The following is a 19,507-nucleotide window of genomic DNA, read 5'->3' as shown; positions in this document are numbered from 1 at the left end:
ATGAGAGAAAATTTTTGGAGAGATTAGAGAGAGAAAGTCGATTGGAATTTTGATTTGAAAGGAAAAAATAAATTATTTTTTTAGTTTTTAGATAAGGGAGATGAACGGTTGCAGAGTGACGTCAGTAACCGTACTCTTCCTTGAAAAGCGGAATTCGAATTTAAAAAAGGTATCGGACTTCCCTCCAAAAGTATTCTATCAGAGATTCTCACCTCCCCCAGGCAACTCACAATATCACATAAAAACAAAGGTGAAACACCAAATTCCCAGGTTGAGGATTATGTATGACAAAATAATTTCTCTAAGGAGCTTGACGTTTCGAAAATATTTTTGGAAGATTAATTTTTTCTTCGTTTGGATTTTTTTTTAGTTTTGAAAAAGCAAAAGCAATTAAACTATTTACACCTACAGATGAGTATTCTCAAGATCCCTTAGGTCAGTGCACAGATAAAATTTATTCATATTTTACCTAACCTAGGAATTCGTCGAGAATACTCATTTGCCTGACCAGTTAGGCAATAATTAAGGGTGCTTGTAGTGGCACTTCCTCCACTACATGCAACTCCAAATTATCCCTAAATATTTTCATCCGATGACAATTGACCAGAAAAGGAACAGAATTAGGAGCACTTCCCTGGATTTCCACAGCTCCATGTGCTCGAAGGCCGGCGATGGTGTACGGGTCTATCCACTTGGATTTCAGCTTTCCAGGCATTAGCTTGAGCCGAGATTGAAAAAGAAGTACTTTCTGCCCAACTCGCAGTTCCTTGACCTGGAGGTTCCTGTCATGCCAGAGCTTTGTTCTCTCCTTATTCCACATTGCTGAATCAAATGCTTTCAGCCTTAGTTCCTCCAGCTCTTGTAGTTGCAGCTTCCTTTCTTTTTCACAGGCTAGCGCCTTCATATTCATCCCCTTTATGGCCCAATATGCTTTATGTTCCACTTCCAGGGGCAGATGGCACATTTTTCCAAACACCAATCTATAGGGTGACATTCCAATTGGTGTCTTGTAAGCGGTCCTATAGGCCCAGAGAGCATCATCAAGGCGCTTCCTGTAACGCCCCACTTTTTCAAACCCTAATTTTCGGGTTATAAAATTTTTGCATTAAATGCCTTAAATGCTATGATATGTGAATTAATTGATGAGTGATTAATTGCATGGTGTCTTTGTGACCTATTTGTGTATGAGAATTGAGATTGAGTTGAATAGTCAACTTGTTGAAATGTTGACGTGGCTATTGAATAGTCAAAGATGTGGAAAATATGACGTGGCCGTTGAAAGGTCAATGTGTTGAGAAAAAGAAGAGGAAGTAAAGAAATGATTGATTTGGTGTGAAAATTTGATGCGGAGTAATATAATTGTGGGGAATTATTTTCCTAAGGGATGAGTGAGAATTTAATAGGAGCATTATTTAAATGTGTGGAATTTTCGGCCATCATTATTATTGGAGAAGGAATCCTATTTTTCTTGGATTTAATTGTTTGTTTGGGATAATTATCCAAATTAAATCCAAAGTCCGATTATACTTTAATTCCACCTTTGAATTTTCGAAACACCACTTTGATTTTCTATGAGATTTTCGAAAATCTCATATATTGTGGGAGAAGGGATTATTTATTTATTTGATCCCTTATTTATTATCTTCCATGAATAAATATAAATATGCTAGAATATCCTACCATATCTTGCCAAATCTAAGAAGATCCTACCATATCCTAATTTAATTAGGATTAATAATAAATCCCTTTTGAGGAATTGAATTTCACGCCACTTTCCATTTAATTGGGGGGAGAATATTATTATTTTTCTTGCTCCGTGATATTTTATTCTACTCCGTAAAATATCCAAATTAAATCATAGGCTAATTATTTAAGCCTAAATTTCGAAATCCCCTATATTCTCAACGGTTCCAACGCCACTTCCTCCACCAAATCTTCTCCAAATCTTGATTTATTTAATTATGGGAGTATATCCTAACCTCTATAAATAAGAGAAGAGAAAATCAAAACCCTAGCACAAGGAAATCACGCCTCCCACTACCAAAAACCGTCTTCTACTTCTCTCCCCCACTCTCTCCAAAATTTCTTCTACTTTTCTTCAAGAATTCTTCATCAATTGAGAAGAATCCAAGTTGAAGTTCAAGATTTTATTGAAGAATCAAGGCCATAATTTGTTTCTACCGTTCGTTCTTTTGGAAAAGGTACTTTAATTTTTGATCTCCTCTTCTTCTACCGATTAATCGGTGTTCTTGAGTCCACATGCATTTAGATCGAGGGAATGGGAAATTAATCGGTGAATAATGGGATGCATATAAGTGTGTGTGGGAAACGTGTGTGTGTGTGCGTGCATGTGTGCGGTGTGTGCGTGTGATGTGTGTGGTAGAGCACTCATGCGTGACACGTTTTGATGATGATATTAAAACTTATCGATGGGAAAAAGGGAAATGTGGGAACATGCATGATTTGAAATCCAAAGACTGGTCAGATAGCTCGGCAGTGTTCTGAGGCGACATGTTCTGTTCATGGGGATTTGGCTGTCTGGTGGTATTACTCCCTTCCGCTATTGGACGGACATTTGTTGCAGGATTTTGGTCATTTTCCCGTGGATGTTTCTCCCCTTGAATGGTTTCTTCCCATAGGGGTAGCCAATTTAGTGCGTCACTATTTGGACTACCCGTCTCACTCTCCCCCTGACCACTAGATTGGCTATAGAAATATTCACTTTCAACAAAATCACAGTTCATGGTGACATACATGCGATCTGTTGACGGATCATAACATCTATACCCTTTCTGATTTTTTCCATACCCCAAGAAGACACATTTGACTGCACATGGTGAGAATTTATCCCGATCATGTTTGGGTATGTGAGCAAAGACAGTGCAGCCAAAAATTTTGGGTTCAAGGTTGAGAAAAGATGGAATTGAGTGTTGTGAAGAGAATATCTCTAAAGGGGTTTTGAAGTTTAGGATTGCTGTGGGAAGACGATTTAGAAGATAAACGGACGTGGCTATAGCTTCAGGCCAGAAAGATTTGGGGATGTTGGACTCTATTAGGAGTGCACGAGTGATCTGAAGAATGTACCGATTTTTTCTCTCAGCTACCCCATTTTGTTCCGGTGTGTAGGCACATGTTGTTTGGTGAAGAAGGCTTTTTTCGGTGAAGAAGGTTTTCATTCTAGAGTTCACATATTCTCTCCCATTATCAGATCTAAGGATTTGGATTTTGGTGTTGTACTGGGTTTGGACAAGGTTATAGAACTCAGTGAATTTTTCAAACACTTCTGATTTTGATTTCAGAAAATAAATCCAAGTCAAACGAGAAAAATCATCAATGAATAACAAAAAATACCGAAATCCTTGACCCCCGGTAACCGGGGCAGGGCCCCAAACGTCTGAGTGAACTAAAGCAAATGGAGATTTTTCTCTGGTATTGTTTAACTTGAAGTAATGTCTATGACTTTTTGCCAACACACACGTTTCACAATTCAAAACATGTGAAGACGAAACAAATTCGGGCAAGAGTAGATGGAGATACCCTATAGATGGGTGCCCTAATCGACGGTGTAGAAGCCAAATCTGTCTTTCATTCAGTCCATGAGTTAGCAGCGTAGTACTCTGCTGGGCAATCTCATCTACATTGTACAAACCATGTCGCTCAGTGCCACGCCCAACTATCGTCCCCGTCTTGATATCCTGTAACATGCAAAAACGAGGTTGTATCAGGAGTTTGCAGTTAAGTTCTTTCGTGACATGACTCACAGATAACAATTTATGGGACAAAGATGGAACGTAAAGACAGTTTGAGAGGCGAAGGGTTGGTGATATAGATATAGTTCTCGCCCCCTCAACTTGTGCTAATTCCCCACTGGCTGTTTGGACTTAAGATTTTTTTGATTGGGATATGTCAAGGAAATCGAATTTATCGAATGACATTGTGTCGGTTGCCCCACAATCAAAGATCCAGTGGTAGTCTTTGGGGCCGATGTTTGAGGATGAGGAATAAGCCAAGGCTTCAAAGGAATTTTTGCACTTGATGGTGGGTTGAAATTCAAGGTTTCCACATTTTAGCTCCTTAAATTTGGAATTTTTGGAAGATTGGGGTGAATTCCGTAAATATCCAGTTTCACATGGGTCAAAATGAAAAGGGTTTGAGTTTTGGGAGGTATTGTGCAAAATCCGGACAGTTTGAGGTAGCAAATGGGTAGGAATATTTTGGTGGGGTATCTTTTGTGATATAATGGAATTAAGGGGTTGTTTATGGAATTTGAAGAAACTTGGAGCATTTAACTCCAATACTCCCCTTTCCAGATCCCTATCCGCCGCCACCCCTATTCCCTTTTCTTCAATTTTGTAGCTTCTGGATGGTGGCCGTTGATCGATGCTTTCCTCGCCGCCGACCTTACCTCCAACGGCCTCAAGCTGTGTTGCTCCTTCACTAGCTTTTGCAACGTCTACTTTAATGCCTCCTTCTATCTCTGTCACGGCACTAATTACAGCGCCCTCCGTGGCAGCGGGTCGACCGTTGCTCATTGCCACCATGGTACCGGCGCTGGCAGCTCTCCGTCGTCCATTTTGGTTTCGACGTGACGGTGATGTCGAATCACAACAATTGACGAGGACGCAAGCGTACGTCTTCTTTGGCGTAATATGCCCCTCCTTATTCTCCGGCAGCGGTGTGTAACGGACGTCCTCTCTTTCTCTCATTTCTGGCAGCTGAAAAAGAGTTTCACCACGAAGGTATGGTCTTCCGGCAGATACGCCGTTAGCCTCAGTGGGACGCGGAGGATGTTCGCCGCTGATCTTCTTCGGGGTGAGGGCAGATTCGTGAGAAAGGCATGGTTTTGTGGTGATACATCTTTGGCTATTTGCTGACACCGTTGTTGCAACAGGAGCAATATATTCAGACTCTACTCCGAGATTTTTTGGTTTGAATGAGTTTTGGTTTGTGTTTCCTTTGTACAACTCAATAAGATTTGATATTGTCTCGACCAATTGCTCGAGAGTGTATATTTGGTTGACCTCCATTGGAGGTTTTTTATGGATTTCCTGCTCTGATACCATCTCAAAGATGGTAATCGAGAGAGGTAGAGAAAGATTGGATAGACATTTGGAAGGATAAAGCGTAGAGAGAAATATTTCTTATGTTTTTTCTTATTTCAATAATATGCTCATCACCCTTATTTATAGGGATGTTTGAGACTCTTCTACTACAACAATAAAGAAGTTTGGAACTTTACATTCTAGGAACTTCACTATAATAAATAGTAGGTGGCTATTTATTTCTTCACTTTCCAACAAAATCAATGATTGAAACTGATTTATAATACGCCTAATTTAAAGGTGATACTTCACGCTCTCAGCGTGATAAACGAGGAGAAGAGAATACTATCGAGCTAAGCCGACGAGGTGGGCTTTTCTTTTAAATTAAGGACATTGTCCTAAACTGATATTGATGAGAATGAGATATGTGTTATCATGCCTTGATTTGTTTTGTCGTGCCTATCCCTCGTGGCTATGCCACTATTGATTTAATCGAATTCGGATCCTTGTAGAGCCGCAAACTCTACTTGGGTTAGTGTACACCAATGTTAGACCGAGTGCTGGCGTACGGGTTGGCCGGTCTAGTGACCTGGATTGCGGCCGCATTCCTTGTCATGTAGAATGAGGATATAGTAAACGTCGATGAGAAAAATGGTTGCGCGACCATGATATTTGATAAAGAATATATTTTGGTGCCTCGGGTCTTTCTAAAGTTAAAACCCCGATGGACACTTGAAAATGACATGATAATTACTATTGTTGATAAAACTGTTTTCGGCAACGAGTCCACTGAGTATGATTATGAGTACTCAGCCCTGCATGTGTTTTCCCTATGTGCAGGTTGAGCGGTGGCGAGCGGGCGGCGGTGTTGAGTAGGAAATAATAACATGATCTGTTGGAACTTTAAGTGTAGTTGTGTCTCCATACATAGCTTCACTTCTCTCTTGATCGCTTCCGCTATATTATGAAACTTGTGATCTTTGGTTGGGTATAAACTCTTTTAGTACATGGGAATTTTTTTGAACATGAAACAGATGAGTCTATTTTGGAACCTTTGCTATTTTGGAGCATTTATGGTGATAGCTTTTGTTGGATTTCTTTGCTAGGGCATTATTCTTTTTCCTATTTAATTGTTCATTAAATGCTTTGGTTAAATCCTTTTTTTAAATGGGACCCTAGCCTATGATCTTTGATGCATTTTAGGTCCGCTTAGTTAACGATCACCGCATTTATTATACCCTAGATGGGTGGGTCGTTACACTTACTCCAATCCTTCCTTGTAGTATTCAATGTCTTTTCCAGGATGCTTTTGATTTCTCGGTTTGAAACTTAAGCTTGACCATTTAACGGGGTGATATGGAGTAGATAACCGATGATGACACCGTATTTCCTCATCAATGCCTCTATGGTGCGATTGCAAAAGTGTGTTCCCTGGTCTGAGACTATAGCTCTAGGCACTCCATACTTGTTGAAAATATTCGCTTCAGAAACTTTGCCACTTCCTTTAATTCACAGGTGGGTGTAGCCTTTGCCTCTATCCACTTGGACACATAGTCAACCGCGACCAATATATAAGTGTTACCATAGGAAGATGGGAACGGTTCCATGAAATCCATCCCCCACACGTCAAAAATCTCGCAGACTATTACTGGATCTTGGGGCATCTCATCTCTCCTTGAAATTCCTCCTGTCTGTTGACATCTCTCACAGCATTGGCAGAATTCGAAAGAATCCTTGTTCAGTGTTGGCCAATAGACCCCACCGTCTAAAACCTTCCTCGTAGTCTTCTTAGGTCCAAAATGACCTCCGCATGCCAGAGCATGGCAGTGGTTAATGACGTCCTTCTGCTCCCATTCAGGAATACACCTTCTGTTACTTGATCGGAGCACATCTTCCAGAGGTAAGGATCATCCCAAAAGTAGTATTTGGCCTCACTCTTCAACTTCATCCTTTGGGCCCGGGATATTTCTTGTGAATTCGGTACCTCTCCTATGACCAAGTAATTAGCCAGGTCAGTGAACCATGGCTCCGCATTCATTGTATATTTCCCTTTATCGGATTTTCCTGGACCGATTACAGTTAGTACTTCCCAGTTAATAGGTCTAGCAGATTTCCCGAGATACTAAAGGTGTTCCTCGGAGAAGGCATCGAGTATAGTTTCATCCGTGTCCCCTTGAAATATTGGACTCAGATGATCAGCAACCTTTTTCTCTGTACCCTTCTTGTCTCTTACTTCCCAATCAAACTCCTGCAGAAGTAACACCCATCGGATTAACCTTGGCTTAGACTCCTTCTTCGCCAGTAAGTACTTAATAGCTGCGTGATCTGTGAAAACAATCACCCTCGACCCAAGCAAGTATGGTCGGAACTTCTCAAAAGAATACACAACAGCTAACATTTCCTTCTTCGTGGTATCGTAGTTCTTCTGCGCCTGATTAAGAGTCTTTGACGCATAAAAGATCACGTAACGCTTCCTATCGATTCTCTGACCTAGTACTGCTTCTACCGCGAAATCACTTGCATCACACATCACCTCAAAGGGGTGATTCCAATCTGGTGCCCTGATTATTGGAGCAGAGATAAGCTTATCCTTCAATACTTGAAACGCCTTCTTGCAATCTTCGTCAAAAACGAATTCCATATCATTGTGCAGGAGCTGAGTAAGTGGCTGAGCAATTTTTGCGAAGTCCCTGATGAATCTTCTATAAAATCTTGCATGCCCTAGGAATCCTCTAACTTCTTTCTAATTCGTAGGGTAGGATAACTTTGAGATCACATCAACTTTAGCCTTTTCCACTTGAATACCTCTCTCCGAGACTACATGACCTAGGACTATTCCTTCTGGCACTATGAAGCGGCACTTCTCAAAGTTTAGAACAAATTCTTCTCCTGACATCTTCTCAGCACCAGATCTAGGTTGGCCAAACAGGAATCAAAAGAATCCCCATACACAGTGAAATCATCCATGAAAATCTCAAGACACACTTCCAGTAGATCTGAGAAGATACTTATCATACAACGCTGGAAGGTGCCAGGTGCATTGCACAAGCCAAAAGGCATTCTCCGGTATGCGTAAGTACCAAACGGGCATGTAAAAGTGGTCTTCTCTTGATCGTCGGGATCAACATAGATTTGAAAATACCCACTATATCCGTCAAGGAAACAAAAATATTGCTTCCCAACCAGTCTCTCTAACATTTTGTCGATGAAGGGTAAAGGAAAATGATCCTTTCTAGTGGCCTCATTCAGCTTCCGATGGTCGATGCACATTTTCCATCCAGTCACCAGCCGAGTCGGCACCAATTCATTTTTTATCATTCTTGATCACCTGTATCCCTGACTTCTTAGGTACCATGTGGACTGGGCTGACCCATTCACTATCTGGGATAGAGTAAATAATTCCTAGGGACAACAACTTCAATACTTCCTTCAGAACTTCCTCCCTCATGTTCGGATTCAGCTTGCGCTGCGGATCCCTATGGGCCTTTGCACCTTCTTCCAATCTGATGTGGTGCATACAAAGATCATGGCTGATTCCTATTAGATCTGAGAGAGACCATCCTATGGCTTTCTTGTTCCTTTTGATTACCTCTAGTAACTCATTCTCCTGCTTCTCTGTCAAGTGGCTGTTTATTATTGCAGGGAAAGTCTCATCCTCCCCAAGATAGGCTTCCTGAGGTAGGGGATTTTTCTCCAAGATCCTGGTTGCCATTTCCCCAAAGTCGGTTGCCTCGTCTGGGCCTTTTGCTTGAACAGAACAAGTTGACTTGAATGATAATGGTTGGTGGCAGAATGTCATGATCGCTTCATTGATCTATTCATCTGTCATGTCCCGAGTTAATAGAGTTTCACACCACCCTGCTACTTCTCTTGTCTATATTTTAATTGGTGTGTTATGGAATTATTTCCTAGATATATACCTAAGGAAAAGACATGAGTTTTTCAATTGTTTTTAAACCTTTAAAATTTTCAAAAATTACATATTTAATAATTGGATGGATTTTAATTGGAATCTAATTCCTAGTTTGAATTTTGTCTTTAATATGATGTAGGTGAATTTTATTTCATCTAGATAACATCGGTTTAATTAAAGAAGTGAAAAATTCATTTGGCATTAACATGCTACTTAAATCCTAAATTATTAAAGTTTGAAATAGTTAATTGGATTTTAATTGGAATTCAATTCCTAGTTTAATTTGAATTTTATCTTTAATTTTGATGAAGGTGAATTTGTTTCATCTAGATAACATCAAATGTGATTTAAAGGTATGAAAATTCATAGAGCATTAATTTTGCTATTAAAGTCCTTAATTATTTATTTAAGTTGAATTTTCTCTTTAATTTTGATGAAGGTGAATTTTATTTCTTCTACAAAACATCATTTTGAATTAAAGATGTAATAAGATTCTTCTTGACATGTGATTTTATTTGAAAGCTATGAGAATTTTAATTCTCGAATTTAATTGGTGTGTTTTAAATGGATTTAGTCTTAATTGGATAAATGCGGATTTATATATCCAAGTGGGCATTTAAAATTAAGACTTAGCTAATCTTTTACGATATACACCTAGACATTAATTTTAGGATAAGGATGGATTAATTCTATCTAAGTACATCCTAATAGTATTAAAAGGTAACTCTCATAATCAAGATACGTTATTTTAATTAATAATGTATGATTGTTTAAGATTGGACTTAATGTCTAGATAATCTTGTTTATGTGGAGATAGAATTTTTAATTCTATCTATTTATTTTAGATGCTTAATTAAATGATCAAGTTTCGTCATTATGTTTATGTGAACCTTTTATAAATGTGTTTACATGTTTTATTGATGAAAGATGGATATTTTATTTGAGTTATGATTTTATTTGTTAAAATCTAGTTTAACTCATGCATCGCCTATGTACTTATTGCCTTGCATGCATAGCTAGTACATGTTTAATTATTCTTTGAATGTGGATACCTGCCTTATCTGCTTAAGTGATAATTAAACTATTAAAACCACCAACAAGAAAATATGAAGCGATAATTACAACACATTTGTATATGGCCTCCATAAAATTGGTCTTAGTGCGAAGTAGTGACCGGCATGTCTTTACGGGAGGAACATTACCAGTTCGTAAGTTTGGACTTCTGTAGATATAGGTTATTAAAATCGTAAAATTAGTTTTTCAGTAATATCGCGACTGGTCTTTACCGGAGCAATATTGCTGCGAAATTATAAGGATTGTATTTTAATAATGCTTAGAGGGAGCTATAGGAGGAGGTGCTTGTCCGGTTCGACCTTTCTTTAGAGGAGTTCACGCACAAGTAAAGAATCCTTAGTGCTTAATTTTATGGTTATACGCTTTAGCATTGTTAGTCAGCCATGCCATTCTTATGGTCTCTGGACTATCTGTCGACATAGTGGCCAGTAAAAATAATGGATTTCTTGTATGAATATGACACGGCTTCCTAGTAGAAGAACGTTTGTGCTTGATTTTTGTGGATGTAAAATTGATGAATTGTTTTGTGGTTATTTGCAATTCTTTGAAATTTTACATGTTTATATTATTGGTATTTATTCTCAGCTTGAACGAAAGATGTTTACTACTTGGGAAGTTTATAGTGCGATCCTTAAATCGAAGGAACGCGATTCTGATTCTTATTTGGATTGGAAAAGGAGACTTGACATTGATCAATTGGCTAGCGATTTTAGGTTGGTCCTCACTAAGGATCGCCCCTCTGCTTATTACATATCAGACAAGGAAAAGGATGCTTGTGATCGATGGGATACCGCGAGCGGTCATGTCAAGAGGTTTTTGTTGGCCTCGGTCGGCAATGCTCTTGGCAAGATTGACAAGCCCGACAGGTCATTGATTGAAGAACCTAAATGGTTTGATGAAATGTCCACCAAGTGTCTCATGAGATCGGTGGTGAACATTTTCAGGAGAACGGTCTTGAAGGAGAACCAAAACATTAACGACTATGTCGTGGAAATGGTTGATGGTTTTGATAGGCTCGAGGAGTTGGGTGGGAAAATAGGCCCAGAAACCCAACAACTCATGATTCTCGATGGACTTCCAAAGAGCTATGAGAAAGTAAAGAAAGAGATAATGGACAATCTTTGGCCAACATCTCTTCTAGTACTCTCTAGCAAGCTCATTGAGGCACAAGTCCAGATAAGTAAGATGGAGGGTGGGATGGTCAATAACTCCACTGACCTAAGACGCAAGTCTGACATGGCAGAGAGTTCGAGCCAACCCAATGTGATTAGGAGGAAGACATGATCTTGATCAAGCTATGACATTTATGTTTTTGAACAATGAAAGTCTTATTTTGCTTTATTTACATTGTTGAATTTTTGAGGATTTTTTATACTTGTACATTGTTTGGTTTTGATATCATATGGATTATTGATGTGGAATTTATTCCTAGACTATCAATTGTGTTTTTGGATTATCGATGTCATTTTATAATGCTTGCATTGTTAGATAAATGAAGTTTTGATTATCCAATTATTTATGACATCAAATATAACATGGTTAATATCAAAATGTTTACTTGTGATTAAATTTGTTGATTCAATTATTATGAAGTTTTCTTCTAGAAATATTGATTATTAAGTTTCTTTAATCCTTAAGTCTTTTGAACCATTATTTTGTTGATAAGTCAATAGAACATTAATGTTCGACATGGATTCAATACAAAATAAAATGATCTTATGATCGCGTTTGTTCAAATAAAGGTGTAAGAAAAATAATCACAATAATTGATTACGAGACAAGTAAATTAAATTCAACTAGAAACAAGATAAGTATTTATTATAAATACTAGAAATTCTTGTGTAGAAATATAGTGTGCACATTAAATTTGTTTTAATGTTCCAAGCCTAGAGTTGACTATTTGATTAGTTATTGCTTTATTTATTTTGTTGTAAAAGTGATAATTAAAATAGTGGGAGCTTTTCTTTATGAATGATTAAATTCTAAGTGTTTAATAAGAGCTTCATAGCTCGTTTTATTAAACTAGGATGAATTTAACTCCAGACACTGTTGAAATTGTTTTAATAGCCTTAAGAATATTGAGACTGGTACTTTTCAACTTTTAAAAGTGGGAGCTAAATTTTGTCTCATAGAATATTCATAAATGGAATTAAGATAATGTTTGATAGAGTTAAAGGGGTTCACACCCTAGAATGAAAGAAGTGATGAATTGCACACTTTCTAAGACTATAATAACATTAAAAGATATTTCCAAGTTAGCTATTAAAAATTAGAATTGCTTTTGGATTTCCAAAGAAAGTATTTCTAAAGATCACAACAAATGGTTAAATAAATGAACTCTTGGAATTTATGACTATAAAACAAAGAATGCAATCATTCGATTTTATTTTGTCATAAGGACTAATTTCCAATTAGTCATTGTGATGAGGTAATTACGTTCATACATAAATTTACATCACAAATTATATAGCAAGGTTAATACCAAGTTAAGTTGGTATTGCATAATTAAAGTTTTGGGAATCATATTCGACATGATTAAAACTTTATATATTGCTATAGGTATTCTACTTTAATTAGTAGAAATTCAGAAGGATCAAAATAATGGATTTTGATAGAGGAATATGTATAAGTGCACTTGAGAAAGGTACATAAAATTATTCCACTGGATCAAATGGCCTAGAAATATTTTGATCAAATAATCGTGCTCCTTAGCAAGAATTAAGGTTATAAATTACAAGTATATTTTCGTTTTATGTACTCTAGCAAACTATGTTGGTAGATTCTTTTAAAGAATTATAGTTTTGAGTACATAGTGGCCAAAGCCTGCTTTGAGTATAAGTGGGAGAAAATGTGTGTGAATGTGTAGCACAAGGCCAATAAAGCGGTTGGTATACTCGAAAGCATTCTTTGAGTATAAGTGGGAGATTGTTGGGGTTTGTATACTAAAAGATGCTTCGAGCGTACATGTCTTTGTACAGTCAGCTTGTGCATGTATACAAGAAACGCCACGTCCACTTGTTTACCTATTTATGAGAATAAATAATATAATATAATGTTTTATTATTGAAATATGATAAACAAGTCTAAGGCTTTTTACTAAGAAGGTCAAGTAGGGAAATTCGATGAATCTCCTCATGAGTTTTCCAGTAGGGGACTTGGCTAGATCTAGTAAGAAGAAAAACGTATTCACAATCAAGATAGGCTTTGGCTACCTATTGGTACGGTTGCGGTGTTTGTGATAATTCTCTCTTACCTAAGACGAGATTAGTAACACCGGTGTGGTAAAGCACTGAAAGGATCTAATATGAAATGTATTCTTTATTGCTATCTACTGTAAGAATATATTTCAGAAATTTTAGTATTTTCTAGTCTATGGAATTAATATCAATATTGTTTATTCAGTCATACGCCACTTTGACTTATCAATATGTGAGAGTTTGTATGTAACTCAAGTTCATGATATCTTGGGTGGTAGTAATTGAATAACATGAAGGTATGATTAAATCCTTAAGGGGTGATCCCCCAAGAGGTGTTTGAAAAAGGAATTTATTATTCAGAAAACTGAGCAGTTGGAATTTATTCCACGAATAATTAATAAAGTTTCAAACTAGAAAAACTCTTTGGAGAATTAATTTAATTCTAGTCACATAGCAGACAAAAGAATTAAAATGAAGGATCAAGATACTCTTAAACGCGGGAAATATTATAAAATAAAATGGACCCAAGTTATTTGTAATTTGGTGATTTAGGTGGGAGTGCAATATTATTCTTTAGTGGAACAAAATAATATTCCATTGATAATGTATTAAATCATGGGTCATTTGATTTAATTAGTTAATTATCTAATGGGTGAGCCCAAGACCTAAATCATTCCATGGATCCCCTTACTAGCCCAGTTAGTCTATTATAAATATTGAGGAGTATGGGAAACCCTAGCACACCACACAATACACAACACACACTAAACCCTAACCCTAGCCGCCATTCTTGGCGTCTCTCTCTATACCTCTTGGCTCGATTTTCGTGCCTAACACGTGGGAGATTTAGGGTTCTTGTTTTGCTCTTGATCTATCCTAATTCATAGGATTAGATCGAGGCAATCTCGTGTTTTGTGTTTGGTTTTCCTAGATCTCTTCAAGGCTATTTGTTGATTATCCAAGATCCGCCCACACGGATGAATGATCAAGGACAAGGGAATAGTACGAAAGATTCGTGGTCGATAAACCAAGGATCTCTGGGTGGTGCAGCTAGCAACGTCAATCCGATGTCGGATTATGAGGTAACATTTAATTCATGTCGAGTAAGCATGTTTATGTGAATATTTGATGTGTGTTCTATATATCTATGTTTATTGCATGAAATTGGAATCGAATGCATAATCACCTAAATAGATCCGTTAAGGACCTGTTTGTTTTCCGTGTCTTCCGCTGCGGTAGTCCCAACAATTGGTATCAGAGCCATTTTTTAGGCTCTGATTATGTGTTTGATTAATTGAATTTTTCAAAAATTATAGTTTAAGAACTTGGGATTTTTGAAAATAATGCAATATGTATTAGATCTATGTTTTTCTTGATTTCTTTTCGGATCTATGATATGATGTTCTAGATCGATGAAAGAATATTACGAATCTTGAATTTTATTCAAGTTTTTCACAAAAATATTCGAGATCTATGATGAACATCATTAGATCTATATATTCTAAGTAATATATACTAGATTATATGTTTGTTGATTACATATATATATGTGTTTAAGTGAATATGTGTTATAATCAAGAGTCTTCGCCAGTAAGTACTTAATAGCTGCGTTATCTGTGAAAACAATCACCCTCGACCCAAGCAAGTATGGTCGGAACTTCTCAAAAGAATACACAACAGCTAACATTTCCTTCTCCGTGGTATCGTAGTTCTTCTGCACCTGATTAAGAGTCTTTGACGCATAAAAAGGGAGGAATAAACTGGAACAAGGTCTAGATAAAAAATAAATAAATAAATAAATAAAAATAAAAAAAAAAATAATAATAATAATAATAATAATTTGGAGTTATAAGCTGGACGAAGTCCAGGAGGAAAGGAGAAAATTATAATAAGAGCTAAGACAGGGGAACTCTCTGACCCGAGGCATCAGTGGTATAGCATACAAAGAGCGAACGATCCTAACATCCCTGGTGAGGAATGAGTGATCGAGCGAATCCAACAGTTAGTGAAGTTAGGGGCTATCTTGACAAACTGACAAGCCGATTAGATAGAAGAAGGGAAGGGGAAGATTCGGAGACTGTAGGTTCTTGAATTGACCTTAATCTTGTGGGGATGACTGCTACAAAATGATCCAGTTTATGCCTTTATGTGTTAATATGTGTTTTTATCTGTTTTCTTTGTCTAAGTCTTTAGCGTCTAGGTCTAGTGGTTTGAGTCTTTTTCTTTTTTCTTATATAGAGTCGGTTAAGGGGAAACCATGCATAGAAACGTGCCTTATTCCTTTTTCTTGTCTTCATACATGAGGGCAAGTATGGTTTAAGTGTGAGCAGTTTGATAAGGCTCGTTTCATGCATTGGTTTAGGGTTAAAATTATGTGCATTTGGGGCGCTAATGTGCGTTATTGAGTTCAGGTGCGTAGTAAATCTGCCAGACCCAGGAGTTGCTGTTGCCTGACCTGGCAGATGCAAAAGAGATGAAATTGAAGCAAAAATCAGAATTCGTCGTTCGAACCTGGGAGAATCAAAAGTTGGCGACATGAGCAGGATGGAGCGAGAGCAAATTATTTTAAAGAGTCTTACTCAAGGGCAAGAGCGTCAAATTACCAGAGGGATACCCTAGAGATCAGAGCCTCGCATATATAAGGAGCTCAACCTTGAAGAACAGGACAGACCGTGAACAACCACTTCTACGCTCTCCTAGCTCTAGTTCTAGTTCCATACTTCAAATTTTCATTTCGTGTTGCTGCGCACTTGGACATGGAGGATTCTGGCCACCGTGGTTCTCATCGTCATCGTTATTTTGCTGTGTAACACCGCCTTGTGAAGGCAAAGACACAATCTTATTTTCTTTCGTTTAGTACTTTGTGGTTTCTAAGTTTTGCAACTCTAGTTTCTTTCTTTGATCTACTGGATTCAGACTTATCTCTAGTTATTATGGAAGTTTATGTTTGCTTTTGGTTGGATATCTCTGAGTTTATGTTCATCTCTTGTTTTTAGCTTTCGTTCTTTGTTTGTTGTTGGACGTTTGGAGCTGAAATCTGTTGGTTTGTTGTTAGAGGTTGGGGATTTATATATGGAGATGTTTAGATTTGTTGAATCTTGGTGTTTCGAAGTTGAAGTTTCGTATATTTGGTGCTTGATGTTTACGTTGTGCAGGAGTATGGCTATTTACTTTCTGTTTTTGCATCCTTTAGGTCTAGTAGCGTAGATCTGCTAGTTTAGGCTTTAATTTCTCGTTTTAAGTCTAGATCTAAAGTTTGTTCTGTTTTCATTGTGTTTAAAACTCTGTTTTCTCTGCTATTCTCGTTTGATTCCCGAAGAAGATGAAGTTGTTGTTAGTTAGAACCAGATCTGCTTTATGTCAGCACTTTTCAGCATGTACTTTGCTTTTTCTGCATGTCCCCTAGACCTGTCAGTACGATCCACTTTATCTCTTTTACTTTTCTGCATGTTTTTCCAGACGCTGGTAGTTTAAGGAAACTTGTCTTGCATTTTGCTTTATGCTTGTCGGTCCAAATTAGAAAAACCTTTCTAGTTAAGTTTACTCCCGCTGTTTTAGAACTTAAAAATATCTCTGTTTCTCTAAGTCATGTATGCTCCGTACGCTCTCAGTTATTAGACCCGGTAGGTAGAGTAAAGTTCTTCTGATCTATTAGACCCAATAGGTAGAGTAAAGTTTCGCTTATCTCTCAGACCCAGTAGTTTTAACTTCTCGACCCACAAAATTGCGTGGCAGCAGCCAACCCCTTTTTCCCAAAACATCTTCAAATGCAGTTTCGTAGCACCTTCGTTCTCGTGGGATCGATCCTTTACTTTCCTATGCTAAGTTGTAGTATAGTGGGTTGAGGTTTTTGAAGGAACAGAGTGCACCCAACGACCCCTTTCTGATAAGTTTCATGATCTTCTAGCCTCTGAAGTCTAGTCGAATCCTCTGGACCTGTTAGATCGAGTGACACATATCACACCGCACCTGCACTGCACTCTAGGGACCTGTCAAAATGGCGTCGTTGCCGGGGATAGCATGGTGTTATTTGTGTGTTTGCGAATGTTTTGGTGTAAATAGTTTATTTACTATGTTTTCTTTTGTTTCTTTTTTCAGTTTATGAACAGGAGCTACCGGTTCGGACACTGGAACAACTCACCCGGTTGGAGAAGCGCCCAGACTAGTTAGCGGGTCAAGGAAGCAATATTCCCAGTTACCACCAGATCGGGGCTTACAACAGGTGATCCAGTTCACCTGAGTTCGGAGAGCGACGAGGAGTCAACTTCGTCAGTAAAGAAGGAACCAAAATCAACCTCAGAAACAGAGGAGGAAAGCGTTGAAGGTATGGCCAACGCAGGCGACGACGATCCGGAGATCGGCTGGCTGACTGCCCATTTAGATGGCGAGCCTGCCCAGGCCATCGTCTCCAACCAGCGCCAGAGGGCGATGGACATCAAAACTAATGTGTTGTGTATTCTACCAAATTTCTCGGGTCAGAGGAATGAGTGTCCATATGAATTCCTCAATGAGTTCAGTAAGCTTTGCAGTATTCAGAAGAGGCCCAACGATGCAACAGAGGAGGATTACCGACTACGCGCGATCCCGTTTGCGCTGAAGGGGGAGGCTAACACGTGGTTATTAAGGTTGCCTCCCGATTCGATCCATATGTGGAAGGACTTCAAGTTGGAATTTCTGGATTACTTTTCCCTTCTAACAAAACAAATGCTCTTAAGAAGGAGATCCAAGAATGCAAGCAGGAGTATGATGAATCGTTGAGCCAATACTGGTCCAGATTTAAGGGGCTGCTCGACGCTTGCCCAAACCACCGGATGATGGAAGCCGAAACCTAATATCTATTCTATGAAGGGGCAAAACCTGAGTCCAAAGATCCGATAAATACCGCTAGTGGAGGAAATTTCACCAAGAGGAAGGTGAGCGAGGCCCGAGAGATACTGGGAAGATTAATTGATGCAAAAAAGGCATATGATTCACCTCGTACCATCCTAAGGAGAGGAAGTGCGGATGCAGTCACAGTGCAAAATGAGGAAAGGATGGATGCAAGGATGGATGTTAGAATAGAGCAGCTGGAGAAGACTATTCTAACTGCCCTAGGGAAGAACGATTCACCGGGTCCAGCAGAGAAAGAAAAACAGGCACTAGGTCCAGAGGATGGTTACAATTATTGCGGCTCTCAAGGAGGGATGGATTGCCCAGCCCATATAAATGCTGTAGGAAATTTGAACCAAAATAATCAAGGCAGCAATTGAAACCAGTGGAGAATCAAAGACGCTCCATGGAGGGACATTCCATGCTTCAGGTGGTCCGATGGGAATCAAAACCCTTAACTCCAGATTACTAACTCAGAAGGAAACCAAGGGAACCAACCCAACTGGTCCGGAAGGAATCAAGAGGGACAGGGCAACTGGAATCAAGGAGCACAAGGTAATTGGAGTCAGGGAGGTCAAGGAAATCAACCCAGCTGGAACAATAGGAATCAAAATAACCAGGGAAGCTCATATATACCCCCACACCAAAGGAACAACAACTATCAGGGACAAGGGAATCAGTACAACAATAACCAAGGAGGTCAAGGAAACTTTCGCCCGCATCAAGGGGGTGGACCAAATCATGCTCAAGGGCCAAGTGGCAGTCAACCGAACTCTCGGACCCAGAGGAATCTGGATGATATGGTCCATGACCTAGTGAATTCTCAATAGCACATGCAAAACAACTTGCTGGCAAATAATGACGTGGTCCACAAGCTCCAGGATGCTCAGCAGGAACACAAGGCCGCGATGGATCTGATGTCAAAGCAATTATCTCAGATCGCAACGTCCCTGAGCGACATGCGAGGAAATGAAGGAAGGATTCCAGCCTCAGTAAAGCCACCAGAAAGGGCAAATATCAGTCAAGTTACCCTGAGATCCGGAAAAGCATATGAAGGACCCAAGCTGAAGGAAAATGATGAAATGCCAGTACCGATGAGCGAAGATGATATCCACCCGGTCCAGCAAAAAGAAGAAGTTAGAGCAGAGGATGATATCCAAGCCGGTGACTTGGGAGGATCGTTACCTCGGATGGCTGACCCATTTTTCTTAGACCCGGAGCCTGAGGTAGAAACTGAAAAAGAGAAAGGAGAGGCGGAAGAGCCCTCTAAGGAAGATCCGACCAACGCAGCAAAGAGGATTAAACCTTTCCCCTACCGAGGGGATGCCATGAAGAAAAAGGACAACCCCGTGGATTTCATGGAGATCTTTGGGAAGCTGGAGATCAATCTCCCGTTCCTGGAGGCTATGAAG

General features: G+C 38.8%; 2 protein-coding genes across 2 annotated transcripts; one reads left to right on the top strand and one right to left on the bottom strand.

The window, feature by feature from the left end:
- Positions 1-511: 511 nt before the first annotated feature.
- On the bottom strand, positions 512-964 carry LOC125194954 (uncharacterized). Its single transcript, XM_048093167.2, has one exon. The coding sequence runs from the start codon at positions 962-964 to the stop codon at positions 512-514; it is 453 nt and encodes a 150-aa protein (XP_047949124.2).
- Positions 965-10,626: 9,662 nt separating this feature from the next.
- Positions 10,627-11,313, top strand: LOC148932212 (uncharacterized). Its single transcript, XM_089065033.1, has one exon. It carries the CDS (start codon positions 10,627-10,629, stop codon positions 11,311-11,313), a length of 687 nt encoding a protein of 228 aa, XP_088921159.1.
- The last annotated feature ends 8,194 nt before the right edge of the window (positions 11,314-19,507 follow it).

This window comes from Salvia hispanica, chromosome 2 (assembly GCF_029641045.1).
Source record: "Salvia hispanica isolate PSC_SH4W2 chromosome 2, Shi_PSC_v1, whole genome shotgun sequence".
NCBI classification, from domain to species: domain Eukaryota; kingdom Viridiplantae; phylum Streptophyta; class Magnoliopsida; order Lamiales; family Lamiaceae; genus Salvia; species Salvia hispanica.
Note: the sequence above shows the minus strand (reverse complement) of the source record. Positions and strands in the feature narration are given on the sequence as shown.